This window comes from Coenobita brevimanus, chromosome 104 (assembly GCF_032717465.1).
Source record: "Coenobita brevimanus isolate Jiangsu-jjx chromosome 104, ASM3271746v2, whole genome shotgun sequence".
Taxonomy (NCBI): domain Eukaryota; kingdom Metazoa; phylum Arthropoda; class Malacostraca; order Decapoda; family Coenobitidae; genus Coenobita; species Coenobita brevimanus.
Genome location: NC_137057.1, coordinates 48894006 through 48916912, shown reverse-complemented (window position 1 = coordinate 48916912; position 22907 = coordinate 48894006). Strand labels below are relative to the sequence as shown.

Below are 22907 nucleotides of genomic sequence, written 5' to 3'. Positions count from 1 at the left end.
TTCCAGGAGGGCGATGGCAAGGACATTGACAAGGTAAGGATGTACCTGGTTCTCATTTTAGCATCTTTTGCCGCATGGACAAAGGCCACCAAGTAGATTGCTTGTCCCTAACTCACTCACTCACGTACTCCTTTTGAAGAATGAGGTCCAGGCCTTTTGGGGGGAGGGGATGTTTGCAAACAATATTATACAGTGGTAGACCTCCACCTGGGCCAGGTTACAAACAGCGTGGGTCCCCCGAGGGTCACATTCCACGGGGGGGAGGGGGGCCAGGGGTTCCAACTAAAGCTGGTATGCACAGCCATAGTTTTTATTCACCTAGGAACATGAAATTTTGTACAGTACTAGATTGTCACTTGGGCAGGTTTTAAGCAAGGCTGTGACCCCCGAGGCCCCCCTTGCATGGGGGGCAGCCCCAAGGGGTCCCAGCTGAAACCTTTATATACTGCCATATATATATATATATATATATATATATATATATATATATATATATATATATATATATATATAATTTTACTTTGAAACAACTTTTTGTACTGTGGTAGACCTTCACCCAGAATTTAGCCAGGGTGGGACCCCTGGGGATTACCCCTTCCCTATAAATAATTATTTCCTTCTCCTTAACAATATTGCAGGGGGGGTGCAGCTGTCAGAGGTGTCCTTTGTCTTGTTTTGCCTAATCATGGTTACCTACTGACGGTTTTTATTGAGCTTAAGATCCTTACCAAGGAATGGGTACAGCAATTTCTCATTTTAACATTATCATCCTAACAAGGATGATGATGGTGGTGATAACAGAGATGATGATGATGATGATGATGATGGTGGTGGTCCTGGTGATAACAGTGATGATGACGATAAAGACGACGGCAACGATAATAGTGCTGCCGCTGCTGCTGCTGATGATGATGAACGTTTCTCCCACAGGCGCTGCCCAACTCCTATGCGTTTCACATATGGAACAAAATGAGCAAGGAAGAGGTGGTGCGGGTTGGCAGTGACAGCATCTATGAGGCAGCGGCCAAAAGGTTTTGTCCGATAACCTATCATCAAGCCACACTGCGTTCAAACACCTTCTGAGGAAACATGATGGCCATTACTAGTCAGAACAAACTATTCTCTACATTTTGTCCATTATTAGATAGGACAAAACTTTAAATACTGCCGGCATTAGTTCCTTCTGTGATGCTTCAGTGAAAAGGTTTTGTCCAACAGCCAACCAGGAGGCCACGCTGCACGCAAACACCTGGTTAAAAACTGTGACCGTTACTGGTTAAAATTAAATATTGCCTTCCTTTCTTAAGACAAAATTGTTTGATAGAAAAAAATTGTCCGATCACTTACCATGAGGCCACACTGTGTTTAAACACCATATGATTTCTGCCTCGCCGTAAATGTTATGCCATTACTAGTTCGGACAAAACATGCTAGCCAGTACTAGTTCCTACAAGGTAGCTGTCAAGGGGTTTTGTATGATCTCCCTAAACATTTTGGCCTTTACTAGTTAGGACAAAACACTCTGGTCATGAATAGTTTCTATGAGGCAGCAGCTAAGAGGTTTTGTCCCATCACTTATCACCAGGCTACACGCTACACTCAAACACCCTCTGATTAAACATTTTGGCAGTTGTTAGCTAGGATAAAACAGGTTGGCCATTATTAGTTAGGACAAAAAGAGGTTTTGTCTGATCACCTACCAGCAGGCCACCTTATGTAGATGATCCCATCAAACAAGCGAAAATGTTGGGTGGAAGAGAGACATGGTTACAGCTTGAATTCTTTTCTTAAACGTTGGAGAAAATGAAGAATTCAATCTGTAACCTGTGTCTCTCTCCCACCCAACATTTCCACAGGCCACCCTATGTGAGTGTGTGTGGATTGCGGGAAGGGCAGCCAAATGGCAGGTAGGCCAGGAGCATATTAGCTCAAATTCGAAGGGAACCTGGGAAAAAAAATCGAGAAAGCTGATATTTTCAGGAAAGGTACTTGGAAGCATGCTAAGTCGAAATCCACAACCATTCCAAATATTCCACATGAGCTAGCCGTGTGGGACGAGAATCCAAGATGGCCGATGTAATACTTTAAAGGTTTTTGGGTATAAGAAAACCATTTTTACCATTATTTCAATGATTTATGGACTTAAAGATATGATAAAGGTAATGTACTATTTTAAACAAAATGGTAAAGTCAACACATTTAAAGTCAACAACCGGCACTAGGTTTTGCCAGCATCATTTACTGAACTACCTCTGAATAAAACATTTTTATAGTATAATTAGTTAAGATCACAGTTCTAGCATGGGGACTCAGTATCTTCTTCATCAGGTGGGCATGAATGAGCACAAGATCTGCCAATACACGAGAAACACTGTATGTACAGTACAGTAGATCTGCATCCCTTGCGACACATTTGTTCACACCCACATAACAAAATGAGAAGAACATGCTCTGTTGCTACTGGTCTGTCAGTCAAAATGGGATTGAGCATTCCACCTTGAAGCTCCCAACGCCAGTCAGTAGAATTTCAATCCTCAGTATTGCCCAGCTACTCCTGAACTGCGAAGTAGGCTCGATGTGAATGGTACTTTGCAGCTGAGGATGTGGGAGGTAGGCTCTGAAATTGGAAGCTACCCGGTACTGGATGCATTGTTCATCCTTTGCATGGACTGCACAAATCTCAGCCTATCAAGTGTTGTACATGTCGAATTGGCATTATATAACTTCATTAAGAATATTTCCTCCACTCTGGCTGCTTGTTGATGGCTGGCATCGCGCTTCTTAAACACATTCAACGTCCTCCAGTCCTCACTTTCCAAGACTGTCATGGCCTTCTTTTTGCCAGTTCCATGTAAGGCAGAGACTGTCACATTCGGTGATAGCTTGTGCTATCAATATGTGTTGTCCGGTGTGTGGATGCACTGCCTGCTGGATGCTGTGTATGCTATAAACAAAGTCTCTTGCATAGTGCATGTAGATATTGTCTGTTGTGGTCCTATCAACCATCATGACAAGCAGATCTGTATCTTTTGCCACAAGTACAACAGGTCGTGCCATATTTCCAGCAAGTGCCAATGCTGTGTTACTTATTAAGTAGTCAGCATCAGCCTGACTTTGACAGCAAGCAACGCCTTCAGATGTAGGCCGGTCCATCAGCCTACTGATAACCGTGACTTGTTACGATTTGTGATTGATGTGTTGACTGATATGCTGCACTTGCTATACTGTGTGCTATTACTATCTGACGGAGCTTACTTTTGGTCATCCGAGACGGTAAACGTGCCAGAAGTTCTGACACCCTATGTTCACTGCTGTCCATGTCAGAAAATTTGAGATATTTAGATGTGTCGTACATGATGGTTCTCATTAAGCGATGCAGCCATAACTACTGTACATCATCATCTGGTGTCGGACCTGTTGCTTTGTAAATCTCCCTCAGTATCCTCCTACCTTCATCTAGAAAAATGTATAGGGTGTCTGTTCCATTGTCACATGTCATTATCACGCTTTCTCTGTAGTGCTCCTAAAACCTATCTATCCGCCCTTGGTAGTATAGCATTCACCATCATCAGAGTACTGTACTTTCTTATCAGTGACCCTAGTTCTGTGATGGAGAATTGATGTTCATTATCCTTATCTATGTGCTCATGTGCTCACAGGGTATCAGGAACACATGTTGTTTTCTGGTGTCGACTGACCCTGAAAGCCTCCCCCTCGGTTTCCTCTGAAGCCCTCGCCCATCATTAAAACGGATTTGACAGTCATGGTGGTACTTGGCCTCAGCTGCCACAAGATCACCAACATTTTGAATGCGTCTATATACAGACTCTCCCCAACTATCAGCTCGCTCCATTGCCTTGGCTGCAACACATGATAATAGTTAGTTGATGCTGCTTCATGAGTCGTCTCACGTCGGTCCTTTGCTTGTTTGGCGATCATACTATAGTGCATATATTTCCCACAGTACAGTCTTGTTTTGTATTAAAGACAGTGGCCCGTGAACAGCAGGTGATTTTCTTACGCACTTGCCTCTCCGATTCTTCTGACTCCCGTTTTCATCGTTTTATGTATAATGGCATAGTGTGTTCTTTGCACCATTTATGAGCCGGAACTGGCAACACTTCAGATAATAGCTTTTCATCAAGTCCATCCCTCAGATCAGCGCTAATGTTCAACATGCTAGGTAGGCCTCTTTCTGTGACAGACTTCGGTCAGAGGTGACTGGCTTATCACAAAAATCACAAATATCTCTCTTCTTGTGCTGCCATCTCGTTTCATTCACACTGTCTTCTTTCCATCTGTGTGCTTCTGCCTCTACACTTCAATCTGTATCCAACCCGAAAAATACAAACATCTGATCAAGTATACTCTAGTTTGTAAATTCATAGCAAAATTGTCAATACATAGTTCCGATTTTTTGCCTTTGCCGCACGTTCTCTGTGTATATCAGTGACATAGAATTCTTAGAATAATAGCAGAAATGGATTTATCACTCCTTAAAACCCATAAAAGGTGGTATTACATGACCAAGTGTGAATTTTGGTCACTAAGCTATATACGCGCCCCTTGCCGATGGTGGCCATCTTGAATTTTTCGTCCCATATGGTTAGCTTACGTGGAATGCTTAGAATGTTTGTTGATTTTGACTTAGGAGGCTTCTATGCAGCTTTCCTGATAAAATCAGCTTTCTCGAATTTTTTTCCAGGTGTACCCTTAATGTTCTTGGGCTAAGAGGACAGGGCAACATGGGAGCGATTTGTTTGTGGCCATCCCTTACGGGATTGAGGTGTCTGGCTATGGATAGATAGATAAATAGGTAGATAGACAGATAGATCCCATTTTCAAACACCCTCTGGTCCCTGCCTCATATTATGGCCATTAGGAGTTAGGACAAAACTAAATACTATGGCCATTATAGCTTCAACAAGACAGCTAAACGGTTTTGTCCTTTCCCCTACTATCCTGCCACACCTCAGGCACCTCCTCCCTGCCTACCATTCTGACCATTTCGAGCTGGGACAAAATATTCTGGCCAGTATTAGTCAGGACAAAAAAGAGAGGTTTTGCCCGATTGCCAACCATCATTCCATGCCATACTGCACTCAGACACCATATTCCACTCACTCCAAGGATTCTAGACATTACTAGTTGGACAAAACTCTGATGTTTATTAGTTAGGATAAAACATTCTGGCCATAATAAGATAACAACATTCTGGTCAGAATTAGCTAGGACAAAACATTCTGGCCATTATAAAGTAGGAGAAAACACTGGCCATTATTGATTAGGACAAAACATTCTGGCCATTATTAGCTAGGACAAAACATTCTGGCCATTATTAGCTAGGACAAAACATTCTGGCCATTATTAGCTAGGACAAAACATTCCGGCCATTATTAGCTAGGACAAAACATTCTGGCCATTATTAGCTAGGACAAAACATTCTGGCCATTATTAGCTAGGACAAAACATTCTGGCCACTAATAGTTAGGACAAAACATTCTGGCCAGTATAAGTTTGGACGAAAAAATAAGAGGTTTTGTGTGACCATTTGTGACTGTGATAGTTTGAATCATTTAGTCCAGTCAATGTATGGGTTGCTATAGGCTTTTTACTTTAGGTTAGCCTAAAATTCCAATCTCTCCATCTTGACTACCGAGTGGTGACGAGATTAACATTATTTTATGGTGCTAGTCATGAGGAAGTTCTATGGAAAGGATGTAGAGCACGTAGTATTGTCCGATTCCAGTTTGAGTAAGCTGGTGGTAATAGTTGCAATCCCAGACTCATCTGAACGTGAACCCAGTGAGGTCAAAGCTGCCCCTTCTTCTGCAGTCCACCATCCTCCTTGTGGGGGATAGGGAGGGGACTGAGAGATGAGAGCTCATTGATCTGCAGGCTGAGCTACATGAAATAAGCTGCGAAAGTCTGCAAATCTAGGTCAAGTTAATGTGAAAGGACTATAGAGAGCCTCCTAAAGCAATGAGAATACAGCACTTGGGTACAATTACCTATGGGAACTCAGGGATCAGATTTAGTGTACCATTTTCACTCTAACCTGGCCCAGATTTTCGTCCTTTTGCAGCTTACCCCATGCAGTTCAGCTGCATAATAAGAATGATAAGGCCCCACCTCCTTTCCATGGCATGTCCTTGCGACTAACATCAAATTTTAGTCTTAGTCTGTTGCCACAGTCTATCATTTGGGATGGAGAGATGACAGTTTTAAGCCAAGTTAAAGTAAAACCAATATAGTCCCTTGCCAACTATTTGAAAGATATATCTTGGAGACTGCATTCATATACAGTATTAGAAACACTGGGATGGTTTAGTAATGTGGAGAGAATGGAGAATGAATGATTGAACTGGAGAGTGTGAGTGAGGAGGAGGGGAAGTCTAAGGATGAGGTGGAGGGGTATATGAATGAGAATGGTGTGAGTTGTAGGTAGGACAGCCTGATGGCCGAGGACAGGGTGACACTGAGGCAATTTTTTTGTGGCCACTCCCTCTGGAATTAGACATCTGGCATTAGGCAATATAGATAAGTACTGTAGGTGATCCACCACATCATTCAAATCTTGGTAAGAGGGAAAGCCTTATGACGTACCTGTACTGTAACTGTATACAGGGTAGTCCATACACTGCACTCCTCAATTTTGTGTTATGGGAATGCGTCAGTCTGCTGGTGTGAAGAGTGCAGATATTTTGGCTGCTTCTCGAAATTATAAATCAGCCTTGCAATCAGCGAACGTAAGACATGAAAAGGGTTATGAGATGCAGAAAATGATGGAGGGTAGACACAGGTAATGCAGACTGAGCCAATACCACAACACGTGAGAAATCAGAGCATGATGCAGGGTAGTCCATAAATTACACATCACTAGAAACACACCCACTGACATCTTATGTGCTACAGAGGTGGTTCAGTCTGCTGGTGTGTGTGTGTGTGTGTGTGTGTGTGTCTGTCTGTCTGTCTGTCTGTCTGTCTTTTTGTGAGTGAGTGTGTGTGTGTGTGTGTGTCTGTCTGTCTGTCTGTGAGTGAGTGAGTTTGTGTGTGTGTGTGTGTGTGTGTGTGTGTGTGTGTGTGTGTCTGTCTGTCTGTCTGTGAGTGAGTGAGTGTGTGTGTGTGTGTGTGTGTGTGTGTGTGTGTGTGTGAGTAGGACATGAATAAATGGTGCCGGATAGGCAAGTGATGACACTGGCTGAGACTGTCCCCGCAACACACAAGATAATGCATGACAGAGTGGAAGAGATGCTATGCATGGTCCATGTTGTATAAATGAAGAGTGAGCATTGAAACTGGTGTAATGATCCATCCGTCCAATTGATTATTGTTGTAACCATATTTCATGTCTCTTCTATAAGGCTCCTGTTGCCCTGAGAAAATAAGTGCTTTTTAAAGATGCATTTATGAGAGAACGTTGGATCTGGTTAGTACTTGGATGGGTGACCGCCTGGGAACACCAGATGCTGTTGGCATAACGTTCTCCCTACGTGTCAAGTGGGGTTGGTGGAGGATTAGTGCCCCTCCCTGTAAAACAATTAACTCTAAGCCCTTGGCCACCCCGTTTGGGATACATGGCGTCCGGCAATGAATGAATGACTAGGAGAAAGAGCCAGAGCAGTGACTTTTTGTATCTCTGAGCTATGTGAAGTATACTGCAAAAGTAAGAAAATCTGGGTCAAGTTAATGAGAAAGAGCTCTAATCAATATTGTTATCATATGCACACTCAGATGATACTAGGCTGATCGTCTCAGGAAACCACAAGCTATGCTGATCATTCACGACTTTATCAGACTCCTGCATGATACTTTTTTGATTGACTATACAGTATTAATTTATATGTAACTGAGATGGTTTGGACATGTTGAGAGGATGGACTAAAGGTGTTGGGTGAGGACGTGCAGAAGTATGTAGGTTTCAGGCCATTGATGAAGAGATAGATTGAGGAAGATATGAGCCAAAGTGTAACCATAGGAAGTCGAAAGTACAAAGCAAATAGGAGGTGAAGATGGTTTGGATATGTTGAGAGGATGGATCAGGGGAGTATGGTGATGAGATGTAAGTCCAGAAGTACTGGGCTGTTGATAGAGGTAAACTGAAAAGTATGTGGGTCAATGTGTAGCAGTAGAAAGTTGGAAGCAGAAAGTAGGATATTAGGTGGTCTGGACATGTTGAGAGGATGGAGCGGGGAAGTTGAGTGAGGTAGTGTAGTACAAAGATACCTGACTATTGACAGAGAGGTTGACTGAGAAAGATGTAGGATGAAGTGGTATTGACTGACCTTTAGTATTACAGTACTGAAGTGGTGCTGGACAGGAACACCTTCACTTGGCACCAGTATAACCAGGCAGCTCCATCATCCAGTTATACAAACCTCACTCAACTCACTATCCACTTACTCTCCCAAAAGGAGGATGGTATTCTGCAGGAAATGGGCAACTGCAGTCTGTTGTCCAACAAGTTCACATTTAGATGAACATGGGGCCACAACAATAAGTTGAGCGCTGAAGTGAACAGAGCAAGGTGCATTCCAAAACCTCACGGATCTCCCTCCTCACCTGCTGCAGTATTGAATATTTTGGTGCTTTTACCATGGTCATTTTATTCCATGTACTGTATGCTGTTTGTGTCTTGATATCAGTGCCATAATTGGTCAAATGAGAGTATTATGCCTACACATGGAAATGTTATCTTAATCTCTAATGATCTCCACAGTCATCACTCTTAGGTAGGGAACATTCAGCCACAAGTAAACAATGTCGAAGCTGTGCTCTGAAGGCATCAACTGTGCACTTGGCCATAATCTAAACAGAAAGGGGTTAGGAATCTTTGTCAGGTTAAAGCAAATGCACAGTAGTTAAAACGGAAAACAGTACTAGAGTTTTCCCATCTATGAGAGGTTTATTATTTATTTAGTAAACACTTCCATATGACAGCATAATTCTCCCATGGCATTTATAGCTACTAGTTTTGCCTGATGTGAATAAGCAGTTATTTAGATACAGTATTTATGAATTTGTAATGTTTTCTTGTGATAAATCATTATACAGTAAATTATGAAAGAAGCTGCTTTTTTTCCTCCCGTAATTTGTGGCTCTAGCTCGAGTGCAAGTATTTTTATATGTCCCTGTGGGGTGGAGTCAAGATTCCGGGGGTTTGAATTGTGAGTGAATGAGAGTGTTGCTCATTAAATTAGCCAGACTTGATTAGTTTCTTTATTTATTAGTTTTTTCTGCTCCCTGGTTTCTACTTCATCCCATCCTTAAGTGGGAAAAAAGGTCTGGATTATGTGATGAATGCCGAGAAGATAAACTTGTAAGGATGACATCTTGTTCTGTTGTCTTCCTTCTCTCCAGATGATTTTACAGAGGTGGCAGAAGCAGATTTTACATGGTATGAAAGAAAATAGTGGAGCACGGTATCTATGAAAGAAGAAAGAAGAATGTTTGAGACAGTGAGAGAGGTATGTTAGGATAAAGTAGCCTTAGGGTGTTTCTATCATGGGCATCCCCTGTTTAGGAATTCCCAGGAGGAAGCAAGGTGTCGAAGATGATGATGATGATGAGGATAATGATAGAACCTCTCACAGTGTAGGAGTTGGATAAGGCATAAACTTCTGGCATATGGTTCAATCATCATTAACTAACCATTTCACAACAATGATGTCTTTTGTAATTTACTGTCTCCAGACAGACAGTTTCTGAGACTTAACTGAAGGGGCTAAATTTAGTCTTCATAAACCCACAGAGTTCCAGTATGTCTTAATATATTCTTGCCATCTCCTGACAATTTCATTCAGCTTAGGATAGACTTACTGAACTGAATGGTTTACATATAGCTTTTAATAAACCCCGTCAGTACTAGTGGCCTTTCCTAAGTTGCATAAATTCATCTGGCAGCAGCAAGAGTAAACTAAAATGGCCATCAGTCAGAATCAAGGAGTTAACCACTTCCCTATGAGAGGACTGGCCTAAACTGAATGAAATTGTCTGGGGGTAAAATCATCATCATCATCCAGACCTCCTTTCCCACCCCAAGATGGTAGGTTCCATGGAATCAGAAAAAAATTTATAGAATGGGATACTAAGCAAAGTTTGCCCAGCGACTGAGCAACACTTCCATTCACTCACTATTCAAGCCCCGGAATCCTCACTTCACCTGATAGGTAAAAATACATTCTGCACAAAGCCTCTTTTTTTTTTTTTTTTTTCCTTTTTTTTTTTAATAACAGAACGGAGGAAGGAAAAACAAATGGGGGAAAAAAAATAATCCATACACCAGACTACTGGTGTCCTCCATTCATAAAATATCTGTAACAGTTAGACTTGAACAGTTGTGGGTTGAAATTTGGAGGAAAACAACTCTGGAGAAGCGAGTTCCAGAGAGATGCAGTTCGGGGAATGAAAGAATTCTGATAGGCAGAAGTTCTGCAATATGGATGAGTGACATTCCAGTCATGAGCGCTACCAGATGCCCGTGTAGCACGAGGGAAGGCATGGAGAGGCGGCACCATGGACGCAACCTCATCTGAGCACTTGCCAAAAAAATATCTGTAAAATAATGCAAGGGAGGCAACATTCCTTATGGGAGTGGTAGCAATAATGCAGTGTAAAATGTCTCACTGGAATGATGGATTAAACGTAAGAGATTTAAATGAAGATAACAGGTACATGAAACACATCTTGAGCTTGAACAATATGATTCTAGATTAACAAACACATATAATACAATACAGTAATAGCCAATCCCATAATACCTCTTTGAGATACATTTTTTTTTTTAAGCACAGAAGAAAGAACTAAAGACATACAGTACCCAACCTTACTAAAAAATAAATTATAAAGGTGATGTGATGATACAGAGATACAATAACTGGATGATAAGCAACGTGTAACATGTTAAGTGAAACATAAACATGGTCAGTAGACTGATAAATACTTAACTAGATATCAGGAGGCATGGTCCAGTAACTGACAAATAGTGTGAGTAATACCTAGTGTGCTGTGAGGGTGGTGGATAACATTAACACTTTCAGTCACAGCAATGGAGGCATGAAGTGACCTGTGGAACTTACCTCATCACAGGTGGTAAATAGGCACAAGTGTGGACCAAATTATCATCCACTTAAGAGGTTCCCCAACACCTCTTCCATATTACTATATATACGTTCATGCCTGTTAACTTGCTGAGGCCAGGGACTGACTTTTTAGACTGGGAGAGCTAAAAATACAACCTTAGTAAACCCTTTAACATGAAGTGCCTTTCTAAGTTAAAGGAAACTGGGAAGAGTGCAAGATCCTAACCATCTACAATCCCTTAATGTCCTGGGGTTCCTTAATGTTATATGCGAGGTTACACCATTCGGGGAAAGTGTCCGTGTTCAGGTATTGTTCCCGCCCAACTGATCGAACAACCACTGCCTCTGTCGCTCCTAGGATAGCACCTGGAATAGACAGTTATAATCATCATCACCATCATCCTAACCTTTATTTCCACCTTTGGAATAGATGTAGAACCATACTACTGTCTTTTTCTGCCACTAAGCAATATAAAATAGGCTACAAAAAGACAAAAATCTGGGCCAAGGTAAAGCATGAGAACTATAGCATGATCATGGTGTTTAGACATACACATTAAGGTAACATAACTCACCTCCAAGCCATGCCACATAGTTATCCTTGGCGGGTGGAGTGTGTAGTTTGAATGCGACAGATGGGAGGGAGTGGCAATATGGTGGAGAGGCAACCAACGCCCTCACCTCTGCCATGATGCGATGTTTCAGGCCCTTCATGCTGGCCAGTCCTCCGATGAACAGGAGATTCTCAGCCAGCGCACGTCGGGTGTCAATGGGGCACTGTGTGAGGTTGGTTTGGGTTAATTTAGGTTGTGTTAAGATTATTTAAGTTAGGTCTGGTTAATCTAGGCAACATTAGGTTAATTTAAGATGTTTAGTTATTTTCCACTGCATAAGGTTAATTTACGTTGTGTTATGTTAAATGTAAGTTGCATTAGGCTGTGTAGCATGATGAAGGAAACTCTGATGCTGGTGAGGGATGCCTATGTGCAGTGACATCGAGGTAGCTGGGTGGTTCCACTGCCTGGTTACAAATGTCCCTCAACTTCTTCCCTATCCCATGTAAGTAGGATGGTGGACTGTAAGCAAAGGGCAACGTAAGCTTGCATTCCACCAGGTTCATGTCCAGATGAGGATGGGGCGGCAATAACAAAACTATCTACAATAATAATAATAATGATACACCACAAACATTCAGACCTGCAATAAGTAATGTGAGTGAGTGTACTGACCTTTGTAAGTGCATCAAGTATCATGGTGGGTATGCTAAGCTGGTCCAAATCTCTCTCAAACAGCACCTCCCCTGCCATCTCTCGCACTGTGCCAGGAATCGTAAGGATGTGTTGCCCAGACAGGGGGTACTGTACACTAGGAGGCGGGGGTGGCGGCTCAACAGAACGATCGTATTTGTTTTCCTGGAGCCGTCCGCTTCGTTCTAGCGTGCTCACAAAACTGGTTCGAACTGGGGAGAGGGGTTTACAATCAATGGTTTATTATTGTGCAGCTAAATAAGTGAAGGTCTGGTTAAAGATGGTACATGAATACATAAATATAGTACCATACTTATTTCACCATCATCGTCATCATCATTTTGCCTCTTTCCCCACCCACAGGCAGCAAAAAAGAAATAACATGACAGAGGGAGGAATAATTACTGGTATGCTCAGTGAAATGGGCTACACATGTATTCACTCATCATTCAAGCTCCTATAATTCGCATAAAAAGTTTAATCCCCACCTGTAATATCTTCCAATGTCTTCTCTGACAAATCGTCCATCACTGCTGACAATCTCTGTTCCTTGCCATCCTCACAAATGGTTAGTGCACGGTCTAGCAGCAACTCACTCAGGGAACTGTAATAATGGAAGATTTTATACTCACTCCAAACTATCCATCATCCAATCCATTATATTATTTCTACTCTAACTCTGCACAAAGTTGCAATCTCTCCATTTTGAATGTTCAATTGCAACATTATATTAACAATGAAATTTGAGGCTAGTGCCACATGGCTATGGAATGGATGCAGAGCAGTAGTACTGCTTTTTTTTTCTGCCACTGAGTAATGTAATTTAAGTTGTAAAGGGATGAAAATCTGGGCCAAACTGAAGTATCAAAAAATAAAAAAATAAAATAAAAATAAAGTGTCCAATTAGAAATACAGGGGTCTGGGGCTAGGCTACTAAGCCCACACGTCTCAGGAGAAGATGCCAAACTGCTTACCAATGTGTAGCATTACATGAACAATTAACGAAAACGATGCTTCAGATATAACAACCCTTATCAACCACATCCAGCTAGAGTGCCTTACCCTACTAGACCACAAGGTATTAATGGTTACACCACACAACACTACATGATTTCCTGGACAACAGGAAATTATTTTGCTTTCCATTTAGCACACAGTAGCACTGCATCAAAGAAGTGGATTAAAAAAAAAAAAAAAAGTGATATGTTTACCTATGCACTGCAGCAGCCCCCAAAGGAAGAGCGTGCCATGCCTCTAAGACTGGCACTTCCTCATATACCGGGATGAGACGTGCCTCTCGATACCCCAAGTCCAACACCAGTCCTGTTCTGCCGCCCAGTGTCATAACCGCAACAAGATGAGATGGTACAAATGCTACCGACAGTACCTGTAGTGGATATGGAATGATGTACCACAAAACTGTACCTGTATTATTACCAAATAAATATTACAAAAACTATAAAAATTGGCAGGTTAAGATGGTATGGACATGCTGAGAGGATGGGGGAGGGTGATTGGTTGAGGTGAGTCAAAGGTATCAATGTAGAGAGAAGGATGTCCAGAGACAGACCAAGGAAGATGTGGGATGAAGTCTAGCAAGGAGATCACTGGAATAAGGGACTGAATGGGGATATGGCTCAAGATTATGACACATGGAGAGCTGCCATTAAGTGCAAAGAGTGATACATGTTAGCATGTTCAGTGGTCTTTAAGCACAAATATGACAGAATATTATTTACTGTATCACAAATATCTTTCCCAACCAGTACCAGACTGTGGTATGTGCCTCACCTCATAATGCCTGAAGAGTACAGTGGCAATGGTGTTGCGTATGAGTGATGATCCAGTGAGGTCCTCCACCACCACCACACGACGGTCCTTGGGATTCACCAGCAGGTTCCTGCTGACACAATCAAACTAGAGTAACATATCAATACAGAATAACAGTGTAGCCAATACCTTCACAGAATAATTTACAAGTCATCAAATCATATCATTATACAACATATAGAATCTCTACAGCAATCATTTGGTGCTGGATGTGACAGTGACATCAATATAACTGGGCAGCTCCACTGTCCACTTATACCAACATCTTTGAACTCCCTTCCTATCTCCCAAATGAAGATGGTGGACTGTGGGAGAAAGGGAGCTTCAGCCTGAAGCTCCCTGGGTTCAAAGTTAGACCAGCCTGGGGCCATGATAAAGATAACAAATTCAAAAGGGAGCCAAAGGCTTATAGCTTGCAAAAATTTATCCGTTCCAAAATAAAGATCCAACTGGAGGGAAAGTACCATGGGTAGACCTAAGAAAACATGGGCTGAGGCCCTACATAAAGGGCTCAGGGTAAAATAGACTTACCAGAAATGCTGCAAGTAACCAATCAGCCCATACAAGAGCCATCAGGTGACCAAGACTAACAAGTGAAGTGGCGGTGCATATGACTAACCTGAAATAAGTCTGTACCATACACAGTAGCTATAAAGCACATCAGGTATTGTCTATGTTAAGGTGGCTTTCATACTCAAACACCGGCACTTTCTTGCCTGTCTTCTGGTACTTCAGGAGAGAGTGAAATGTGGTTGTATTATTTATATCAAGTGTATGAAGTGTGCTGGTATGTAATTCATGAAGTATGGTGGTGATGTGTGAATGAAGTGTATAAAATGTGTATGAAGTGTGGTGGTACCGCAATATATCTAACCTGAAGTAAAGCCTATGTATGAAGTCCACCAGGTGATGTCTGAGCTGCTCCTGGCTCTTATAATCAAACACAGGAACAATCTTGCCTGTCTCCCGGCACTTCACCTCCGATTTAGTGATGACACGAGGACCATACTCTCCAGCAAACCCAGCCCTGCGGAGCAAAATGTACTGTAATTGACAAGGAAATTTTCTAGCAGATGCCCCACAACTATGTTTCCATAAAACCTATACTGTTTTGATAGTTTTTGTTGTGATTCATTCGAATCTGACCCTCATAACCATTGGAAACGAGCAGTTTACGAGTGACAGTGAACCAGCAGTTTGGTTGGTGGGATGACCAATGGGATGGTTATGATGGTTAGCATTGTATGAATGACACCAAAAACTATCAAAACAATCCAGGTTTCACGGGGATATAATTATAACAACTGAACCAAACTACACCAAACCTACCCTAACCTAACCTCACCTCACTTCACCTCACCTCACCTAACCTATGCTACAATTGTTATTCCTTAAATAATAATTCACAGGACCTTAGTTATTGCCAATAAGGATAGAGCTTTGAAGCCTCTTTGAAAAAGGAGTGGATTTCTTGGTTTTCTGCCTGCCTTAAAAACAGGTACGGTACCTCGTCAGGTACTGGTGAAGAAAGGAGGCCCTTATACCAGGCTTCTTGATCTACTCTTTTTATATCCCACAATTAACACAGAAAGTACCATTGCAATGCCACTGACGCTTATCTTTTCTAAATGTACAATTGTTCCCACAATTAGGGCATTGCATGTTTGCAGGCAGAATGCCATGAGAACAAAGAAATTGAAGACTGGCCTTCATATACTCAAAGCATTCCTTGAAAATGCAACCAGGAACTGCGACACAACCTTCACAGAGGGCTGCCATCGTAATAGGGAAATACAGGATAAGGAATGGCATATTCAAACCTAGCCCTCCGATTGGCCTTGATCAAACACAAGATTCTGACATATGAGTGTATCATCACACTAACTGGCTGTTTTATATCACACTTGGAGCCTACTTTCCTCCCTGTCCTCCCTCCAACCGCCAGAAATCCTGCTTCGTAATGGCAGGTCCCCGATATACAGTACTTTGAAGTTGTATTATTTCACGTACACCATCCACTCACTCAATGTAGTGCTGCTCGAGTGCCTGCCCTTTCCTCTCTTCTTTCCTTATTTCATTTCTTCCTCTTCTGTATTTCTTTCCTTCATTCTTTCCTCTTCTCTCTGTCTAGGGATGACTCTACACTGAGTGACAAGCCAAATGGTTTCCTGTTCACCAGGAAACCATATACAGTACTAAGCTGGGTGGTAACCATATAACCAAATTATGGCACCTGGTGGTTTATTGGGTAATTAAAGCACTTCAATCAGACTGAACTGGTGCAGGTTTATATCCAAGGAGTGGTTGGAGTTGATTGCTCACACAATGCAACTCTGGGATAAGTGAGGCTAGTCACTCTAATCTTAAAAGTCAGGACCAATTTGTCTAGCCCTGGGCTCCTGAGCTCCTCATGAGGCAACACTGGATTAGATGATGACTGAATGAATGAGCTTTTTAAATATTAATTTCTGACAGTTCTGCATTTAACAGATGTTGTTTGTATTGGTGAGATCTATTTGCAAAAGTTATCAGAATTGACGAGCATGATGTGGAGCATCTTCTACAGTAATACCATTAACACTCTCAGGCTTTTCCTTTTCTTCTTGTTACAGTAACTGAGTTTGATCCAGGTTTCTCCGAGGCTAACCTTTTCTTGGACTATACAGTATTTAATTTACAGGCTTTCAGGCTCTTTATCCTTCATGGCAGCCTTTCCTTCATCACCAGCCTTATTTTGTCATATATGGGTTGATCTGATGCTGTAGGGGATTGGAGAAGAATTTTTAGAAATGAAACTAACCTCACCAATTCATGTATATTATACTGTACTGTATGGTGTGAAAGGTACCGGTATACAGTATTCTGGTTCAGAATGTACAGTGCCACTGCTGCAAATGGTGAAGCAGTGCCATCAGTGCAGTATATAGCATAACCTCATCTGGTTAGGTCAGATCTAGTTAGTTTAACCTCTAAAGATCAGTCCCCATTCTGGAACGTGTGCCATGGGGACATCAGTCCCCATTCCTGAATGTTTAGATGCTCTTGCGTTCTCAGCCACTGTTATACAATAAATAATCATACGACATTGGAATGCCACTCATTTTAGAGCTAAAGAAGTTTAATAGTTTTCACAGGAGCGATTTTTGAAAAATCACCTATTTTTTGTGAAAAATGCCCACTCCTGACAGTCAATTTTAAAAACAAATACCCGACCCCAAGAGGTTAATATCTAAAAACATGTTTCCGACAACCTACATCACCAACGCACGAGGAAAAAAAAAAAATGAAGACGCTTATAAAGTAAATATTGACTTGACTAAGACCTCTTGTACTGATGGAGTTAATGAAGGATCTGGAAAGAACTGTAATTATGAGGCATCCTGGCCACTTTCAGTCCTTTAAATATAGCAATCTGTGAGAAGTTTGTCAGCTTCATCCCAGATGAAGCAGATACCAGCATCCCTCATACGTTAACATTATGGCAAAGAGAATATGAGCTAACGTATGAATTACATGATGCTCATTTAATCTAGTACCCAACATCCAGCAAAATGTCTCAAATAATAATTATACGGTACAACACATGAATGCAAGAGCAATTCCCGACTTACTTCGTATAAGCTGTCCCAAAATCAAATACAATCGTGATATTCTTTTCATTTTTAAGTCCAATGCCAGTGAGGCCCTCATAAAACGGCATTTTGAGGATTCCAAACTTCTAAGAAGTCTTAATATGGGATAATACACAGTTTGGGAGGAGATTGTTTACGTCTGACACACCCGCATGACGTCACCGAGTAATCTTTCATTCGGGACTGATTTTGGATACCTTATGTTACTTGATTAGCTATATAACATTCAAAACAGCCCCATCATGCAATCGATTTTTATGAGAGCGAAAAGACTAAGCAGTAATGTTTTTTTTTTTTTTAACCAGTAAGGAAATGACATAAGTTCGAGATAAGATGTCAATGACATTGCCAACAAATCTCTATAGAACGTGAGCAGTTTTCAATGGCGTCACTAGTCATTTGAACAAGTATAGTCGTTTTCCTTATAAGAGACACCTCTCTTCCACTCACTCAGAGTTTTTAACTTTATTTGAATTCTTTCCTCAAGAACTATCTAAAAGAATGGAAACTGCTATTTGTAATATACTCTATTACCCTAAAAACTATGAGATCTAGAGGGAAAATATGGCGTCCAAAGAGTGTCAACCTTTCCACCAGTTAATTCATTATATAAAGCCGCTTGAGTCATGACAGTCAGCTGACGCAGTAAACAAAGTCTTGTTAACTTGGTGAGTACAGCACACATTTACTTAGCCACGTAACAACCCACTCCACTTCGAAATAGCTTCATTTTTAGCCTTCCGTCGGGAAACATGAAGTAGTGAATCAAATGTTAACTCCGGTGGCAAGCTCTGTTGAAAATTTGTAAAGCACAATAAAGGGACAAAATCACCTACTTAACGAATTACATAATGAGTTCCACTTGTGTGACATACCAGCTCTTTTAATTTAATTTCCAGTCTTAGCAGTGGCCCCCCCCCTTTTTTTAGATAATTTGACAAAGGTTATGTAAGTGAGAATTGATGTAAAATTGGATATATATACAGTATATGTAAATATTATTTTTATGTTATCACTTGTGGTAGATGGTGGCGACCATCATCCACTCACTTGATGTAGTGCTGCCTACTTCCTTAGCTTTTATCATTCTTTTTCTGTGCCTGTCCTCCTCTCTTCCTATTTCTCTTATCTTTCCTGTCACTTATTCCTTTTCTTTCCTTTACAGGTGGCTTTACATTGAGTGACAAGCCAAATGGTTTCCTGTAAGCCAAGAAACCATTTACAACACTGGGTGGTAACCATATAACTAAACCATACGTGCTCCCTATGTGTCAACAAGTGGGTTGGTGGAGGGTTGGTGCCCTTCCCTGTAAAACAACTAACTCAGTGTCAAATGGCCACCCTTTGCGGGATTATGGTGTCTGGCAATAGATAGATAGATAGATGTTATCATTGTCAGCACAAGAGCATGCTTTGTACAGTATTCCAAATATTGGTGGAATAGATACAAGGAATTCATGATTAAATATGACAGTTACTCGATATTTCCAAATTACCTATTGGAATGAAGAGTTGACTGGAACCTGTATTTTTTATAATCTGCAAATAGGCTAAGCTATAGTTTTTTTTGTTTTGTTTTTTATTAAAAGTGTTCATAAACAGAGGGTTCCATTATTGTACTTCATACTGTGTATATCTTAGATTTTACAGATTATGAAGTGTTTCAATCTAATCACTGAATGTTATTTTGATAACCTATAAGCAACGTTGGGTCTGGTTAGTACTTGGATGGGTGACCGCCTGGGAACACCAGATGCTGTTGGCATCCCTACGTCAAGTGGGGTTGGTGGAGGATTAGTGCCCCTCCCTGTAAAACAATTAACTCGGAGCCCTTGGCCACCCCATCTGGGATACATGGCGTCTGGCAATGAATGAATGAAAAAAATATCATATTTTAATGGCTATCCCCTTACTGATGTATATAAAGATCTGCTTTTTTATTGCACTTGCACTCACTATCCCATGGTCATATGATGATTACTGAACTCTGACATGGCTGTCATGGTCACTTTTCTGAAGGAATTCAAACCTAATGCTACAATACCTAAAAGCAACCATATCTGACCAAACTCAACATAGGAGGCCAACATAGCTCAGCACAGTACAACCCAAGCTAACCCAGTTATTCAGCCTTGTGTACAGTAACATGATAGTGAGAGCACTGGATGTAGCACTGTGCTTTGTGGGAGATCAATACTGTATGCTGCTTATCATTGTTATCTTGGTTACTCTCTCTCTCTCTCTCTCTCTCTCTCTATCCATCTGTCTATCTATCTGTCTGTCTTTGTTTTTCTCAGTCCCTCTATCTGTTTCTCTGTCTGTCTGTAAACCAGTACTTATTTTCACTCTGCTTCATATATCTAACACCTGTACATACAATACTGAACTAATCTCTATTGTTACCTATTATAAATGTACTTAACCAAACCTAATCTTATCCAGCCTAACCTAAACTTACCTAACCACCTTACCTTACCTAATTGCCTTCCCAAACTTAACCTTACCTTACCTTACTTAAGTTTATGTTACCTAACCAAACCAAACCCAGCCCACCCTACTCTACCCCACCTGACCCCAACCTAACCCATCCCAACCCAACCCAACTAAACTCAACATTACCAAACCTAATCTAACCTAACCTATCCTAACCTAAGCCAGCCTAACCTAACCTAACCTAACCTAACCAAACCAATCCAAAATCAAACCAAACCAAACCAAGTCAAACCTAACCTCAGCTAAAGAAACCCCACCTAGCGACATAGCATGAGTTAAGACAAGAGTACGTTGATACAAAACAAATGTACTGTCCCTATCATGTGTTCAAGAGGTGACTGTTGCTCTGTCTGTCACTCCTATCTTATCATGTGCTGACATAACAAAATAACAGATTCTTTCTGTGTGTGTGTGTGTGTGTGTATATATATATATGTGTGTGTGTGTGTGTGTGTACAGTATATATATAATGTATATCTACTTCTTTGTCAGTCTGTCTATATCTGTACAGTATATCTGTCTTTAGCTATCTATTTGTCTGTCTATCTATATTTTGTCATGTCATCTACATACAGAATAGCACACCGTACATAACCTATACTGTATCAACCTTAGAATCATTACTTTTTATTCATTATTCAACCAGCTTTCCTTTTTACTCACTGACCTCTCACCCCCTCCTTCCTCTCCTCTCCCTCCCCAGGCTTCACTCTCCTTCCCCTTCTCCTTTTCCTCTCCCCTGCCCTCCTCCCTTCCCTTCCCTCTCTCTCATCTCCTCTCCCTTTTCCCTCCCTTTCATTCATCCCCACCCTCCTCTTCTGTCTCCACTTCTCTCCCTCCTCATTCTCCTCCCTCTCCCATCTCCACTTCCCTTCCCTCCCTCCCCCCCTCTGCATTTCCCTTCCCTCCTCCCCCCTCTCTCATCCCTCCTCTCCACTGCCCTCCCCTCCCCTCTACCTTCACTCATCCACCTTCCTCCCCTCCTGTCATTCCCATCCTCTCCTTCACCCCCTTTCTTTCTCTCCTCCTCACCACTCCTTCCATTCTTGTCCCTCTACTCCCTCCAATCACCCCTTGCCCCTCAATTACCCTCTTTCTTTCTCTCCCCCTCACCCTAATTCCCTCCCTCACCCCCTCCCTTGTATCCTGGTGTCACCCTGCTCAGCTACGTGTGGTGTTTGGTATTCAGTTTATCAGTGATCAGTATAAGTGTCTGCAGGTGAGTGGTCCACATAGCCTACACACACATACGTCATCTGGCATCATTGCATCTGTACCAAACGTTTCAGTTCCCAGTGCCAAAACAAGGTTAGTGTCCTGCCAAATATTTTAATACCACAAACAATTAATTACATCCAAAAATTTATTCTGGCATCCTCTAACAACCATAGTAACCCAAGTGGTCAGCAGTGGTAGTGATGAAGCTGCCAGCCCAACAACACCAGGATTTGATGGCAGTTGTGGGCACTTGGCACCAGTGGACTATGTCTGTTCACCCATTGTGGGTTGGTAAATAAATAAGTACGGTACCTAGGGTAACACCTATGGGAGGCATTTGTGGTAACCTGGATGATGCAGTGGCTTTGTATCCCAGGATAAAGGAAAAATAGCCTACCACAGGCTCAAGGACTAAGTTAAGGAGATGAGTTTCACAGACAAGCACTTTATGGCACCTGCCCCCACCTTTACCTTTACAGTACACCTCCAGATTTCATCTGTCATCATAGCAGTGTTGAATTTCCCATCATATCTTGTGTTCCTTGCTCTATAACAAGATAATTTTCTTGACAAAAGCACATGGAGCCTGCAACAGAAAGGTTGTGGGTCTATTTCCTAAGCTGACCTTGGATAAAAATTTAGTATTATTACAATTAATAGACTAACCGAGGTCTGTCTGGCTGGACAGACCCATCAACCACAGGCAAGTAACTGTCCCTGCAGAGCTGTTCTGTGCAGTGAACTGATGTTCCCTTGCTGGGAAGAGTGTGGAGGTTTGGTTCCTGGATGGACTCTGCAATTACATCTCCACCCAGATAACAGGGGCACCATAATAGGCTCAACACCACCCTGCGTATTATTTCTGATAGAGTTAATCCCTAGGTTCTTGCAATACAAGTGGAGCACCTTTTGACAGGTCCAGGTTTTCACAGGTCACTACTCAACACAGCACAAAGCTTTTTTCACCCAATCCTTACATCCTTAGACAGGAAAACAGATCTGGATGATGATGATGGTGATCATCATCATCATCATCTATGCACCCAATGGACATATCACTGAAGCTGAACAGAACGTTACTGAGTGACTCTGCTGTCCAGTTATATAAACATCCCTCAACCCTTTCTGTATCTCCTAAAAGGAGGAGGGGACTGAAGGAAAAAGTCAACTTCAATATGTAGTCCACTGGCTTCACATAGAGATGAACCTAAGACCTTAACAACAATAAGAAGAAGAAAGCATGCAAAACCTTCCACACTGCAACTGAATCCATTGTTGTCAGGGGATGCTTAAGTGGCCTGATGTGCTATCTTGGACCCACCCATTACGTGCCTGAAGGTCATATCCAGCTATCAAAAAATTAGAGTAGTTAAGCCATTGTCTCCTGATAAGGCAGTGGCACTGTA

General features: G+C 41.7%; 2 protein-coding genes across 2 annotated transcripts in view; one reads left to right on the top strand and one right to left on the bottom strand.

The window, feature by feature from the left end:
- LOC145416115 (lactosylceramide 4-alpha-galactosyltransferase-like) overlaps positions 1-1083 on the top strand; it is a 7649-nt gene extending 6566 nt beyond the window's left edge. Inside the window, exons 4-5 of the mRNA XM_080285207.1 lie at positions 1-33; positions 931-1083. The exon at positions 1-33 is cut by the window's left edge and continues 168 nt beyond it. Coding sequence (XP_080141333.1) covers positions 1-33; positions 931-1083 — 186 coding nt within the window. The remainder of the gene's footprint in view (positions 34-930) is intronic.
- Positions 1084-10625: 9542 nt separating this feature from the next.
- Positions 10626-17945, bottom strand: Arp10 (Actin-related protein 10). Its single transcript, XM_080285217.1, has 8 exons — positions 17770-17945; positions 15033-15185; positions 14120-14228; positions 13540-13715; positions 12817-12932; positions 12311-12540; positions 11657-11858; positions 10626-11447 (listed from the first exon to the last, which is right to left on the bottom strand). The coding sequence occupies exons 1-8, from the start codon at positions 17856-17858 to the stop codon at positions 11311-11313; spliced, it is 1212 nt and encodes a 403-aa protein (XP_080141343.1). The 5' UTR covers positions 17859-17945; the 3' UTR covers positions 10626-11310.
- Positions 17946-22907: the final 4962 nt, after the last annotated feature.

Bases quoted from the DNA above. Each gene is read 5' to 3' on its own strand.
- Arp10 (XM_080285217.1), bottom strand. From the start codon at position 17,858: ATGCCGTTTTATGAGGGCCTCACTGGCATTGGACTTAAAAATGAAAAG. The intron at 15,186-17,769 runs GTAAGTCGGGAA...TTTGCTCCGCAG, and splicing joins TTTGGGACAGCTTATACGAA to GGCTGGGTTTGCTGGAGAGT. The intron at 12,541-12,816 runs GTGGGGATTAAA...CCCTCTCCCCAG, and splicing joins GACATTGGAAGATATTACAG to TTCGAACCAGTTTTGTGAGC.